Source organism: Psittacula echo (assembly GCF_963264785.1).
Source record: "Psittacula echo genome assembly, chromosome: 2".
In the NCBI taxonomy this organism is placed as follows: Eukaryota; Metazoa; Chordata; class Aves; order Psittaciformes; family Psittacidae; genus Psittacula; species Psittacula echo.
In genome coordinates this window covers 136850256-136866223 of record NC_137737.1, presented here as the reverse complement: position 1 = coordinate 136866223, position 15968 = coordinate 136850256, and the positions used below count along the sequence as shown (strand labels likewise).

The 15968-nt window shown below is 41.4% G+C and overlaps 1 protein-coding gene across 1 annotated transcript; it reads left to right on the top strand.

The window, feature by feature from the left end:
• Positions 1-531: 531 nt before the first annotated feature.
• CFAP418 (cilia and flagella associated protein 418) lies at positions 532-7371 on the top strand (the record flags this gene model as incomplete). Its single annotated transcript, XM_080611470.1, has 6 exons — positions 532-665; positions 2072-2171; positions 3762-3832; positions 4315-4380; positions 5198-5293; positions 7212-7371. The coding sequence occupies 6 exons, from the start codon at positions 532-534 to the stop codon at positions 7369-7371; spliced, it is 627 nt and encodes a 208-aa protein (XP_080467596.1).
• Between the last annotated feature and the right edge of the window lie 8597 nt (positions 7372-15968).

Here is a 15968-nt window from a genome sequence, read left to right as displayed (position 1 = left end):
CCCATGGCAGGGGGGTTGGAACCCAAACCGTTCTGTGATTTTCCCATGGGACTCAGCAAAGTATAGCCATTTCTTTTTCCTCTGAACAGACTACAGAACTACAGCATACTGAACTACATTACAAATACATTAAGCATAACCATTTCATTCTTTCACTCCACCCCTAACTAGAAGACATGCCCTAACTACCAAACTGTAGCTCTCACAGTCGGATGGTTAGCCCTATTGTCGCGCACACAACCCTTCCAGCATGCGTAGTCGTGGCCGAGTGGTTAAGGCGATGGACTAGAAATCCATTGGGGTCTCCCCGCGCAGGTTCGAATCCTGCCGACTACGACCGAGAGCTTGCAAGCTCTACGGTTGTTTTTTTTCCTATTCACTCGCTTCTCCGCGTTCCGCGGGCCTGGCGGTCCGCGCCCCGGCACCGAACCGCTCCTCAAGCGCCCCCCCCACCCCTCCGGACGTGGAGACTCCGCCCACTGCCGGCGCCGGGCGTGCGAGGCCGCCTTGGCAACGGCTGGCGGCGGCAAGATGGCGGATGACTTGGACCAGTTACTGGATGAAGTGGAGAGGCGGTTCTGCCGCTTGCCGAGCCGCGAGGCGGCGGGCGGCCACCGGCACGGCGGTGGCGAGGAGGCTGCGGCAGCAGCGAAGGCCAAGGGCAGGTTAGCGGTCCTGCGTCGGTTCGGCGGCCTCACGCACTCCCCGGCCGGGCGAGCAGCCGCTGTGGTGGCGCGCCGCCCATCCCTTTCCCTTCCCGTGGGCGTCCGGCCAGACCCCTCAGGAGCCGAAAACACCAAGGTTCGGGAGGCAAAACACTGAGCGGCGGTCAGACAGTGTCCCTTGGAGTACTTATTTGCAAATACCAGTCGTGTGTCAGCGAGCTGAGTTACTTCAGATAGGCTTTGTCTCTTGGGAGTATCCCAGTCTCGGATTAAATATGGCGTTAAAAACCGCGCTAATTTGCTTGTGAGTTGGGATCAGGGATTACTGAGCTCTATAGCTGACCTTGTGGTATATATAAAATATATAAAATCCTACGATTCAGAACAGGAAGAACTTTAGCAGTAGTATTGTGAAACGTTTTATTCTGATACATGCGTTCCGACCACAGTTTTTCTGTTCACTGTACCTTCCACAGGAAGCACTCAACTTACACTCTGCACTTTCATGTATCCACCTGAAATTTCAGTTTTCAAATGGGTCTGAATACCGGCAGGTTTGGTTGTGACACAATCACTGCTGCCAGTACTGCCAATAAGTCTGCCATGCTGCTGCCTGCTCTCAGGTTCCCATCCGGGCCCTCGGTGTCTCAGGCTGTTTGGAAGGTCTGTGAACCACGGGGGCTTGGCCAGATGTCTCCAGAGGTGTGCTGCTGAGTGCTTACCCAAGAGGCATTTCAGAGTCCCAGGCACTGCTTTTGGCCACATTACTGAACTCCCCCATTGTTTGCATAATGGTTAGAGGAGCAGTTAAATTTAGTCAATCTAATGATAATATTTAAAAAAAATCACACAGTTTTCTTCTTTCTCAGGAGCAGATTTGTACTTGATTGGTTGATGCAGCAGTACTACAGGCGCCCCTTTCTTTGACAAAGAGCTAGCAAACAGCAGACTTAAGTGACAAGACTCCTCACTTGGGTGAAAGCAAAGTGCAGGTGATCTCTCTCTAAATGCATACAGTTTGACAGGAATTCCTTCAGAACCGCTGCCGTTCTATAGCATGAGGAGAGAACTCTCTCTGACCTTTATATATTCCTGTTGTTGAAGATTAACATGACAGAACGGGGCTGACCAATTTATTGCTCAGTAAGTGCAGCATGGGTTATATTATCATACTTTTATTCAGGGTTGGAAGTGACTGGAAATAAAAGAAGCAAGCGAAAATAACAGCAGGGACTGAAAGGCATCATCCTGCAGTTTATATCTGTCCAGTCATTATTTGGATGGCCTACCTTAGATACTACAGAAATATTAGAGGAAAAAGGCTGTAACTAAATTTATTTAACTTAAAATTGTTAGAACTGCTTTGGTCATGCTACAAAATGAAGGCTGATTTGTTTATTTTTCAGATCATCTGAACTGTTTCTGAGTGCTGACAGCAGTGAAGAAGATCTAGATGACATTATTGATGAAATCTGTAATGACAGCAGCTTTACCAAAACACCTCTGGTGAGTAGAAATCTGGAGAAATACAAAAGATATGAGGCTCAGCGATGGAAAGAAAAGCACCATAAACTAAAGCTGTTATAAAGCAAAAAAATGAACTAAAATAAGCTGTAGGATAAACTTGGAAAATAAAGCAGAAAGGAAAATGCAGCAATCCTGTAGTGAGTTTCAAGAGAGATAGAAGGATGGTCTTACCCAGGCAATAACAGGCAATTAAAGGAAATGCTAGTCCAAGGTAATGTCATAATTACAGTATATAATGTCAGATATCACAGAATCACAGAATAGTTCAGGCTGGAAGAGGAACTTCTGAGGTCATCTGGTCTAACCACCTGCTCATGCAGGGGTACCAACAGGACCATGTCCAGACAGCCTTTTACTGCCTCCAAAGATGGAGTCTCCACAGCCTGAGTAACTTGTATTGTGGCAACTTGTCGCCACGACACACAGCCGCTCAATCACCCATCCTTTCCCCCAGTGGGATGGGGAGAAGAATTGGAAAGAAAAGGTGAAACCTGCAGATTGAGATAAAAACAGTTTAATAATTGCAATAAATAATAATAATGATGATGAAGAGGGAGACTACAAAAAGAGAGAGAAAAATAAAACCCAATAAACACAAGTGATGCACAATCCAGTTGCTTACCACCCACTGACCGATACCCAGCCTGACTCTAGCAGCAATCAGTCCCTTCCAGCCAGCTCCCCTGGTTTATATACTGGGCATGACATTCTGTGGTACAGAATATCCCTTTGGCTAGTTTGGGTCAGCTGTACTGTCTCTGCTCCCTCCTGGCTTCTTACACCCCTCCTCTAGGAGGGCATAAGAAACTGAAAAGCTCTTGATCAGGGTAAGCACTACTTAGTAAAACTAAAACATTAGTGTGTTGTCAGCACTGTTCTCAGACTAAAGCCAAAACACAGCACTGCACCAGCTACTAGGAAGAAAATTAATCCTATCCCAGCCAAAACCAGTATGTAGTGTTTGACCACCCTCAAAAGAAGTGAAAATTTTTCATATGTTTAACTGGAATTTCTTGTATGTCAATTTGTGCCTGTTGCCTCACCCCATCAGTGGGCCTCACTGAGAAGAGTCTGGCAACATCTTCTTTATTTTTCCCCGTTGTGTATTTTTATACATTGATAAGATTCTCCTGAGCCTTGTTTTCTGCAGGATAAAAAATTTCATCTCTCTTCTAAAACAAAAGCTCAAAACCATTGAGGGAGAAAATTCCTAAATTAAAACAGCTTTTAAAAGCAAAATTATTAAAAAGAGGGCATGAAATACAAATCTTGATTGTAAAGTCAAAGTGGTCATGTGGTGTTGAATTCCTTCAGGCAGAGTTGGGAATTTAGTACGGGAAGAGAAGCCTTTTTCTCTTGCTGTCTATTTTCATATCTGTTATTTATTTTCATTTATCTGTTACTTCAGCAGCTTTTGTCTTGGAGCCTCACAGAAACCCAAGCAAGAAAATTCCCAAATTCTTAGTCCCTTTCTTCTATGACGGAAATTTTCTGCCTCCAACTTATTAAGTAAAACAGACTGTTGTTACTTTGCTGTAATGCTGATTCTTTTATTGTTTTTTTAAACAGAAATTGAAGTCTAACTCTGCAAGTCTCACACCTGAAAGAAATAGTGCTGTTATACAGGCTCATAGGAAAAGGCAAGTGAAAAGTGTTTTGGCTAGTTAAACACAGCTTGATTATAGCTTGTTGTCAGTCTAAGAGTATTGCTACTGTTTCATCTGTGTGGACATTAACTAAGAATCTGAGTATTTTGAAAAACATTCTTTTTAGAGAAAAACAAAGATAAAGATGATTTTGAAGAATTACTAATGTGCTTCCATGGGGTCAAAATTATTTATTAATTATTTCAGTTATTGAACAGGTTTCTTTGCCTTAAGGACATACACATGTACCAAATGCTGCAATATATTTGGTATATAGAGTGGTTATTGTAGAGGTTTTCTCTACACCATGGTAATGGAAATTTAAAATTCTGTCATTTATAAGCATTTGGATATATTTGCCTATATTTAATAAATATTATTTTAGAAATCCCATGCTGTTAAACTAGGAGAAGCATTTTACTACTTTCTCCAAAATGTTTTGCTGTAATTTAATACTTCTAATGAAATTCCTGTAGATGCTCTCCTGTGTACCTGGGTGGAAGCTTTTCACCACATGGCATAGGGACAAGTATTTCAAAAAGGTAGGAAACGTGAACAGAATGTTCTACTTGCTTTGTCATTATTTTTATTCACAACTGTGTTTCTGTGGTGGTGCAGATTTCTGTGTTTGGACTGGACAGAACACCTTTATATTCATATAAACGTGTCTGCCTCTAACTGCAGATGAAGTCAGCTAGGTCCTTCCAGGCCTCTGTTGTTGACCACTAGATCTTTTGCTGGTTTGAAGAGTTGGAAGATGCGTGCAAATGAGACATGAGACTCCAAAAATCAGTAAAAAGTAGTTAAGGAAATTGCTGCTGTAGGGAATTGTTATTTTTCCCTGCCTCTCTTCAGCTTTCTATGTGATGCTGAGTATGTGGCTTAAATCACTGGGCTGGTTTAAGTCATCCCAGAGCCTGAACTGAAAATCGCCAGAGTGCTTTGTTAAGTGTAACTGAACTTAGTAGGAGAGATACTTTAATTATTTATTCCCAACATCTTATAGAACATTACTTCTTTTCCATGTGGGATTTTTGTAGTAAGTAATTATGCACTTGATGCATATTTGGATGCTGGTCAGGTGCCATACTAATGAGGAAGACCAAAGAGAATATATCAAGAAAGTAATGGTTTATTTTATGCACTCAGTGAGGTTAGGAACCTGTAAAAATAATAACATGATCATATAGTTAAAACACATACCATAATGAACATGTCAGATATGTAAAAAAAATAAGATTACAGGGTAACCTTGCTTCTGGCATTTCTGAATGAGCACCGTACTCAAGAAAAGGTGTGATCTGTGTGGCTTCTCTGATCGTAATAAGCTCTCAGAGCTTTCTGTTCTTTTTTGACCAGAACGTGTGATCAACTACGTTGTACTGCTTGTGACTTCCACGTGTCGCTCTTCAATGACTACATCTGGGATCAGTCCTGTGATTATCTTTTTTTCAGGTATGTCTGAGGTGGGTTTGGTGTTAGTTTTGTGTTATTGTGCTTTCGGGCTTGATAGGAATGGGAAGGATGAAAAGTCCTGAGCACTCCTGTGTTACCTAAAAGGGAGCATGTGTATAACCTGCTGAGGGGGATCAGGTGAGAAATTCTGCAGGGAGAGGGGTGCAGCATCTCCCATAATCTGTTTTACCACATTTCCATTTCTACCACCATCACTCTCCCTCTCTGGTCTTAAAAAGAATTCAAGTTTCATGGATTAGAAGGCAACTTTTCTGCTGAAATAAGCCGATAATACGTGTGATGGGTTGGCCTCTGGTGTGCCATTGCAGAATGCCTACAAAATGAATGAGGACTGTTCAGTATGTACTTCATGCTTTCAGTCATATAGACTGTGATTGTTTCAAGTCAGATTTTCTTCTTTTCAAGTATTACACTGTCATGTTCAGTGAAAATCAGATGGTTTGATTTCTTAGCAGACTTCTTTTTGAAGCAAGGTTTGATTTAATGGAGGGGTGGGATATTTATTTATTTATTTATTTATTTATTTTTAGATTGTGATGTCTTTTACTTTGGTTATTTCCATCTTTTTGAAGACTTAAAATTCAGGAGTTCTTGTTTCTACTTTCTCTAAAATGCCAGGACTTAAAGAAGAATGGTGTAGTGGGTGTACTCCTAATACAGACAGTGAATTTGGATTCCTCTTTAGGAAGGTCTCTGTATGTGCCCATTCACTGATGGAGGTAGCTGGTGTGTTTAGAGTATGTACGTGGCCACGGAGGGGTGTAACAGCTGGAGCAGAGCAGTAATGGATACATCATCTTCTTTTACATTACTTTTCTTTTATTACATGTTAGGTTTTTCCTGTTTTTCCTACAGTTTAGGAAGATTTGCATTCTCTTTGAATGCAGATCTTCTTTTCCCGTTATTTAAAGCAGCATTAAAAATACAGTGCTGCACTAGTTTGCTGAGGTGAGTTTGGTAGCTGGAAAGGTTAAATAAAAATACAATTCTTTTATTTACTCAGGGCCTAAATTATTCTGCTTCTGAGATCTTGCAATTAATAAATTATTAAAAAAAGCCGTGAAAAACATTAGTATGAGGTACTTGTAGTGTTGATTAAAGTCTGTTCTCTTTAGCAACATATTTATCTATTTGTTTTGACTAACCTGAATTTTAAAAAGCTAAAGCAAACTTGAATATTAATGGTTTGCTTCCATGACTAGGTGTCTGGCCTCTTTTTCTAAAAATTCTTCCTTTGATGCCTGTTTTGGGTTTTCTTTATTTAGCTGGGCTGGTTAATGGGTTTTTTTGAGCAATTCAGTGGCCAGTAATTGATGGCCAGGAGGAGGTCATGAGAGCAGGGACAGTTAAAATGATATTTTTTCACTTGGCCTTTGAAACAACTTGGGTTTATAATAGCCATGATGATATTTCATTTGTTGTGGTTGATGCTTACACAGAAAATATGTGTGGTTTGATGTACATTCTTCCCTCTTATAGCTGTTTCATTTCAGTCACTTTTAACACTTTAACAGCCATCCTGAGTAACAGTTCCTGATGAAAAGTTTAACTCTGTAGTTGTACCCTTTCTGCTTAGGGATTTTTACAGTAAGTTTGATAAAATAAATACATTTTTTGGATCATTTCTTAACAAGAGAATTAACTCTACCTGGTTTTCTTTCCAACCCTTTCTCTGGAGGCTGACACAGGGTCTCTAAACCTGATAGAGAACATTCCTTACAAAAATGTCAATCTCCAGTTGATCTGAGAATGCAGCAACTATGCACAGAGACTGCTGTCAGGAAAGGATATTCAAACATACTGCTAAATTCATTCATGTCAGTGGTACTCAGAAATGTTTTGAAGAGCTTTTCTAAATTGAAATGGCCTCATGAAACCTTTTTCACTTGATTGGCAGGAATAACATGCCTGAGCTCAGTAAACTGAGAGCGAAGATGATAAAGAAGAAGGGAGCACGCGCATATGCTTGTCAGTGCAGCTGGAGATCCATTGATGAGTTAACTGACCTCCAAACAGACCAGCAGCTTCGGTGGGTTTGTGGTAAACATGCAGAATAAAGTCCACTCGTGTGTGGTACCTGCTTGTGTAGAAACAGGTCATAAACTCCATTTGTTTCCTACAGTTTTCTGAGAACAGATGGAAACCTGAATACTTACATCTAGAAATAGATTATAACACCCAACCTTTCAACCTGAAAACCTTTTTCTTTTCAATGTAACTGTCTTACAAACAATGTGGGGAGTTGAATTATTAGAAGAAACAACCAATTTGGAGGCTTTCTGGAAGTTAAAAAAGGTTAAAACTCATACTCAGTGTTTAAGAAAAGAAGAGGAAATTGACATAGGAACAGGCCAAAGCACCTTGAGACTGTTGCTTGAATCTAGCACAGAGCCTTGTTTCCCATGTCTGTAGAATCTTGGACTCAAAATGGTGGGTTGGGATGCAGCTATGACACACAAGCATATGAATTTCTTCACAGAAATGCATACTGCTGTTCTGTTTTGCTCATAGCTGTTAACGAGCAAGTGGTTGTAGACCTCTTAAAAATCTACTGCAAGATCAGGTCTCACCTTGAAGGTTTCAGCACACCCCAGAACTTTACTTTCTTTTAGTCACCAGTAGCCAAAATCTGCAAGTCCTGGAAATTTTCTTCCAGTTCCTACTGATTTCTTCCAAGCACTTTCTGCTGACTAAAGGCTTTTACCGCCGTGAATTTCTTGGACTTCTCTTCAGCCTTTACTGCAAGAGTTGAACAAGTTATTGTGCAATTATTAAATATTGTGTGATTTTAAAGAGATTCTGAAAAGTATATGGCTCTTCTGTTGGTACTTTCAAGGGAAAAAAGGCTCAGGCTTTTGAGAGTGAGAAAATATATGTCCCTCCTGACGTTCAAGTTTGGATTGTTTTCAGTTTCCCTTAGCTCTCACTTCAGCTTCACTTCAAAATACTGCATGTTCAGAAAGTGAAGCTGTCCTGTTGTAACACTGCCTTGCCATTGTAATATTGTTACTTGGTGAACTGTCTTGATTACAGTTAATGTCGCTTTAACTTACGAGCTCTTTCTTTTCATTATGTATAAATAAAACAGGAGGTGGATTTGGGTTTTGGGCAGGCAGAGAGCAAGGAAAGGATTATCAGTCCTGGCAATTACTACATTGAAAAGTGTCTCAAAATGGGAATACTGTCAGTATTTTGCTATGCAATATGTGATACTGTATGGATAGATTCAAAATTGCTTTGTGCAGTTCTAGCTCTGTGTGTGTGTGTGTGTGTTAAGTTTTGCTCATGGCCCTAATCTGCACATTTGATCTTTTTCTGAGCCCATTTGAAACTTGATGACCAAGTAGCCCCACAGGATTCTCTTTTGGCCTGGATTGCACTGGAACTTGTACCACACTGTAGGGAACTAGTTGGGCTTGCAACTTCTGAGCAGGAAATGGGGAAAATCCTAACACCCATCTCAGTTTATGAGACCAAGTCTTATGTGACTTGGAAAAGGAGCATGTCTCCAGTACCCTGCTTTAAACAAACCAACAGAAATAGTCACCCTGTCTGGAACCGTTTGCACTACCAAGTGTGTGAAGCAAATCATGTGGAAACAGAAGTTCAGGACATCCGTGCTAGTGATTTTTATGACAAGAGTACAGCCTGCAAAAGTGGAGGCCAGGAAGAAACTGACAGAAAAGGACTGAGAGTGTAGGAGATGTAAAAAGGATTAACACCAATATCTATTGACAGCATTAATCAGCATTTCTCCTGAATATTCAGCAGTCTTCTGTTAGCCTGGAGAACTGGAGAAAGAGGTTTTTTTCGGGGTAGAGATTGTTGTCAGGTGATTGTATCAGTAACACCATTAAGTCTGCACTCCAAGCACTGAAAACTTTAGAAGATAATGCTTATTGGTGAATGTATGTGGAAACCTGAGCATTCCCCTGAAATAATCATGATTATTCAAGTGTAGATACTTGGTTCTGGCCTTGGTCAGAATGGTGGGATATGATGGCTCTTTGTCCAAATGAAGTTTAAACAGGTGCAGGAATGGTGCTTATTGTATTGGTTTTCATTACAGAATGTAGTGTATTCCTAGATGTGAAAATAGTTACTATGTCATTAAATAAAACTATTTTTGTTGGAAAGAGGGGTGATATTAAGTATTTGATTTCCCTTGCTTTGCTTTCTTCAGTTACACATTACAAACCACTCTACAGTCCTCAAATTAAAAGAATGTAAAGAAAGGTAAAATTAGAACTTGGATGTTCATCAAATGAACATATCGTGAGATTGCACAAGGTTTTCAAGACATAGCCAAGATCCTAAGTGATATTTCCGTGTCAGTTACCTGAGATAGCAGGGATTATGTCAGGAATTTTGTTTAAGAATGCCATTCAGCTGTTGTCAAACGGAAGTACTGAAGAGCAGTTTTGCTAAGGATAAATGTGACCATTGTTTTCCTCCAGTTTTTTGCTTTGGAAGTAATAATACCATTGCTGTTTGTGAAATGGGCAAGGTGAAAATTTGAGACTTTCGTTTTGCTTAAGTGATATGCTTGGAAATTTTCTAGCCTGCAGCATTAGTCTCCAGCAGATCCCTCAACAAAAAGCACTGGAGGATGACAAAATGAGAATCCATGCAAAAGCATTCACTTGGAAATGTACACTCAGGTTTTAATGTCATGCCAACTTTTCTCAGTCCCTGTTTTTGCAGTACTTGTGGGTAGGAATCCAATTCAAATGCACAGAGAATATTTTTATGGCTTTTCTTTATCAATTTTTAATGTGCTGGTTTGGCTATATCTCACTTGTTCTTCCTGCAAACCATGGAGGGTGTCCAACCCACATGCTGACTGTAGCTCAGAAGAGTAATTATTGGAGATCTTGCCCTGCCATAACATACAACTTACCGAAGCATAGTAGCATTATATTTTGCGAGCTCTGCACTGTATAAAACAAAATAAAGATTTAGTATTTCTTTTCTGTGCACCCATTTCAGTTTTGTTCTGAAGGCATTCTGCATGTGCCAGGCACTGGAAGCTGCCACTTGTTGAAGTGCTCTCTTCTCTTGTTTCCTGACATATGAGTCTCTGGGTCATGTAACCAGCACATGTGGTAGTCACACAATAGGAGAGAGACCATTTCAGGACCTGCGTAGGCAAACTTTGATTCCTGCCAGGCTCTTCCTGCACCAGACCCGACCAGTACTGTCTGTTGTGTGACACCTGATATCCACAGACAGGCCAGCCTCTGAGGGGGGTGGCATAAAAGGGTGTGAGGTGCTGCTCATTGTGAGGGCCACGTGTGATGCCTGGAATTTGGCACATGGGCTTCAAGGAAGCTATTTTTTAAATGTCAACATGTCAATAAAATGAGAAGTTGGAATAAATCTGCGTTGTGTGGTGTGTGAATTCTATTGTGTCATTTCTATCCACAAGAGAAGCCTTGTAAAAGTGATACAGGACCATGTTTTCTTTGTCAAAGGGGTTATGAAATGTCCTTAGAACAAAAACATTGTTTAGCTTATAAGAAACAAAAAGTAACTGTTGTGTGTGTTTTCCCACATCAGTGGGGATGCAGCAAATATCTGAGAATTAAGTGAGCTTTAATGCTCTTTACCAGATAACATGAGGAGAGCACATTAAATTACAGAAAGCTTGTAAAGGTAGATGCATTTACCACCTTCCTTGGATGTTTACCTAGGATCAAAGGTGGAGCCAGCTGCTGTGGAAGGTGGCATATAGCTAAACTTGCAGAGTAGGATGCAGGTACTTCTGAGGGACAGTCAAGGCAGGTTATCACCAGCATCATGCTGGTCACTTCAGAGGGAGAGGTCAATCAATGAATCACAGCATTTGCTGTCCCCTGGATCTTGCTGTAGAAAACCAATCTTAGCACAAAGAAGAAGTTGCTCTGTGTACGGGAGCTGGAACAAATCTTGTTTCTCCATTATGAAGAAATGCTGTGTGGCATACATTAGAGTAACAGACATAAATACTTCCTGTACTCCATTCTGAATCTGCATTCTCGGCATTGATGCTACTCAGGCAGTAATTGCTTCCGAGATTTAATGGGCAGTGTGGCCTTGCTGAGAGCACACACAAAACACCCCCTGCTTCAGGAGTACTCCTGACACCTTATTTACTATTTGCAATGTCACAGTGCACCGCTAGGAGGTAGTGCCCATGTGTGTTTAATTGACATTGACAACTTTTATTCTGTTGTGCTAGATGTGCTTTGGAGGTATGAAATTTGGGGAGAAATGTGATTATACAGTCTGGTCTGCAGAGGGCAGAGCAACACCGCTGTGTGTAAACTTAAGGCTTCCGCTTCACTACGAGAAGCTCATACTTTAGGGTTTTTTCTGGAATAATGAAGGTGTACGTTCAGCTGAACAAAACTTCTGGCATTTGTCTCCTACCGGTGTGATTATAAGCGAGGCAGCCAGATCTGGGGCAACTTCACTTGATTTTTGTGCAGCTTTATCCAAATGGCCCTCAAGTGGTCGTTGACCAATCTGAAGCAGATTAACTTTTTTAGCTGTCAGCTAAAGCGTAAAAAACTGTGTCTTTGTGTATGTAGATGTATGTACGTACATTTATCCTCTAATAACATCAATGGAAAAACTACATTGCATCAGGATTTACCTTTCACCCTGCACAAATTAATTTTCCCTGAAAATGTTGTTAAATAATTTTGGCAAGTCGATGTTGTGTACATTAGGATCTTCCAATGTTCAATACAAATGCAGCACATCACTCAAAGATGTGAAAAAACAGCAGATCTTAAGAAGGAAGTAGTAAAAGGCCAAGATTTAGAAATACCAAAAAGCTGTTTCTGTCTACGCAGGAAAGCAGTGTAGACCAGAGATGCTGCAGGGCAGTCTGAGAAATGACATGAGCATCATCCAGAGACCTGCATCCTGCAGGTCATCGGCCATGAGCCATGGCAAAGGTTTTGGTGAAGTCTCATGCTCTGAACTCTCTTCTGATTCTTTGAGAATCCAGTAAGTGTGAATGTACAAAGCTGATTTGTGGTGGATGGAAGTAAATGTGATCTCTGATAACCGGTGAAGTTGTGTCTCTTTCTGTAGAAGCAATGAGGTGCTTTTTAACTAGAAACACAAACATACCTGAGCCATGGAAATAGAGTTTGCTTATTTCACTGGTAAAATGGGGAGTATCATCTAAATTTAGCCTAGTTACACCATAGGTGAGTGATCCCTGTAACACTCCGTTTTTCACTTCCTCCATTCTAATAGGAGAAGTAATTGAACAAAGAGTTTAGTAGAGAAAATAGGACCAGGCAGGCAGAGTAGCACACTGAGAGAGAATGCATAGAGAAAAGTTTTGTGGAAACATTTTTCCAGGCAAGAAACAAGCCACTGTTTTTTGTTTGCTTCTAAACCAAAGACAGCACACCTCAGTGAAAGAAACAAATTTCAGCATGCTGCAGGGAGCAATTCAAATGCCCACAATTTGCCAAAAGCAAGGACAGAACTTCATATAAGAGTTGTTCTTTCCAGGCGTCTTTTAGGATTGATATTGGGATAGATATTAGAAAGAAATTTTTCCCTGTGAGGGTGGTGAGGCCCTGGCACAGGGTGCCCAGAGAAGCTGTGGCTGCCCCATCCCTGGCAGTGTTCAAGGCCTGGTTGGATGGGGCTTGGAGCAACCTGGTCTAGAAGAAGGTGTCCCTGCCCATGGCAGGCCGTTGGAACTGGATGATCTCTAAGGTCTCTTCCAACCTAAACCATTCTGTGATTGCAATTCCAGGGGCCGGCCCAAAAGAGAGGTTGAATCTACCCCCATTCACTGCCTTCAGGGTTTTCTGCAGTATTTTGAAACCTGTTTCCTGGTGATAGGTTTCAGATACAAGAGCTAAGATAGTCAGATATTCTATTTAGATATAGGAGCTAAAGATATTGAGGGCTGCTAACATCCTCTTAGCCAGCAGTTTATAACTGTTATTTAAATATTAGCAAATACCTTGAAGTTTCATGACAGTTTAGTGAAACTGAAACCCTTAAAGCCTCAGAGCTTGTTCTAAAGATCTGGGAGGCAGAGAGGAGGAAGACATTTTCATGCTAGTCAAACTAACCCATAGGATTCCAGCTCCAAGTACCTTAAATACATCTATTTTAACATGTGGTTGTCGACAGAGGGGAAAAAAATGTTAACTAGCTTTTGAATGGTGGTAGGATATTTATAAAGTACCATAGAATTTTTCAATCTATTTAAAAGCAAGCAATATGGCCTTACTCTAAGGTGCTGCAGTATATGTGATAGTAGTTAAATACAGCGAGCATAAATCTTTCAGCTAATGCAAAGAAGCTTTGGGATAGTCAGCAATCTGAGTGTGCTCGGAAGCCCCTGTCCTGACTGCCCCCATGTAAAGAGCATTCACAGGAAGTGGGAAGCAGCCACCAGAGACAGGAAGGTTGAATTTAGCATCAAACTCCTTATCAAGGCAGAGCGGGCTGCTCAGGATGCTGCTAAGAAAGAGTATAAATTGCTCCAGCAGACAGTGACAGCTGCTTGGCCCTTCCTGGGAAGACCATTCACAAGGAGGTAATCAGGGTACAATCTCATGAGTGCAGATGTCTTTAGGAAGAGATTATATCCTGGGGCCGGTTATCCAAAATATAACGCTTACCATGGTGTATTATGCTCTCATTCAGTCTCAGTTACCATCAGTTGCAGGAAAAGATTGGGCTGCTGCTGAAGTAGGAGGGTGTGTGTCTCCTGGAAATAGAAACTTCATCATAGTAAGAGTTATTATTAGTCTTATTAGCCCTAAAGAAATACAAGCCTGTCCTGAGTCTTAATATGCACTGCAGTATCTGGTTTAATTTTTAGATTATAGGTTTTATATCAGAGCTGGCACACCTCTAGTTCCAACACTTTAGAGATAAAAGCGGTTGCACCATTGTTTTATGTGCTTCAAATCAGTGAGGCCCTTGTTTACAAGTGGAAGATAAGTGGTTCCAAAACATTCTTTGCTGTGTAATCGGTTGCTCATTAACATATGACGCCAAGTTTCCTTTTGATTTCTGCGTGTATCTTGGGCAATCCATCTGCCCTGAGCCTACAGCGCAGCAAGGCATCATTCTGTCAATGCATGTTTCTCAGTGGCTGAAATGAAGTTAACACAAAATTGTGGCACCCTCTGCACTGATTTTTCTATGAATGATGACTCTTATTTCTTCTGTCTTCCCCAAAGGATACTGCAAAATTCCGTCAGATTTTCTCAAAACTTTATTCAAGCTAAGATTGGGACCTGGAAACACTTTAAAGCAGTCTTTCAGTTGCATCTTCCCACATATGTCTGAAACACCTCTTTTCATTGTTTCAGTTTTATTTTTCCATGTTACATATATATTTAGTTCAATTCCAGCGAGGAAAGCTAAAAACGATTAAGCTCTTACAAAGGAGAGTGGTATAAAAGAGTCTACCCATGTCCTGAAGAGCAGTAAGGTATATCTGTCCCGGGTAATTGCACAGAGAACATTCTGGATTTGAATTGCCAAACAAACTCAAGCCAAGACGACACTGGGGTCTCTCTGTTCTGCTGGCTGAACGCAGGTACTGCACATCACCAGTCTCCTGAGCACAGCGGATACGGTGACACAGCCGTCAGCAGTCTTAGCACCCGGTGTATCCAGCCAGCTGCTTCATGCCAGGGTTGCTGGTGTAAGCTAAAACCCTGAACCCCTCTGTTTTTGCAAAAGCTATTTTTTCCCCCTGTGGCACATTGGAAATCCCTCCTAAAACCTGGAGAGCATTACTTCTTTATAAAGAATATGTCTGTAAAGTGGATAATTTCCAGATGTCAAAGCATTTCTCAGACCTTGCAATAACAATTCACTGTTGGGGTTCTCAGCCAGTGCTGGGCACGTGGTTACCTTGGGTATTTTCAGGATTCATGGTAAGGCAAATGGCACCTTTAAATAGGGGAAAAACAAGCAGCCTAATAGGCACCTCGGAGCAGAGAGCACCTCATCAGGTTTGTTCCAACACATTCTCACGTCATTGTTCGATAGGGTAACAGGCCATAAAAGAATGAAGCAGCTACTTTCCTTTTCTGACAGATGTTGCAAGTTACTCACATTTCCTGTTCTGCTATTTAAAGGACTAAGGGCTGAAAATGGGAGTTCATTAACTTGTCCAAAATGAAATATTTTCCTGTCTGTCTACAGCCACACTCGAATGAATGGCAGAAACACAGGCCTGGAAGGCATCTCCAAGGAGTGGGTAGTGCCTTCTGCCCTGGGACAGGACTACCCCTGTGGAAGCTCAGCCTGAACCCTGGTGCAGGTTGCCATCAGAGATGTCCCTCCAATCTGTAGGGGAGCTGGATACAGCAGTCATCAGAGGAAGAGAGACCACGAGTGTCCATGCCTGTGGGGCCCAGGAAGGACAGGGGGACCAGTCCTCTCTCCCTGCTGGTGGTGGCTTGGGCTGTATTTTAGCCAAGAACAGAAGTATGTGGGAGAAGGCAGGAGAATTTCAATGAGCTAACACCACTGGGATTTAAGCACTTGGTGGCATTTTTGACATCCCTTAGCTAAGCACATTCACACTTCAACCATTTAAAAATAAAACATTGCTTCCCACACATTTTTTCTTTCCTGTTGGCTGTTGTTTTCTTTACAGACTTGAAAC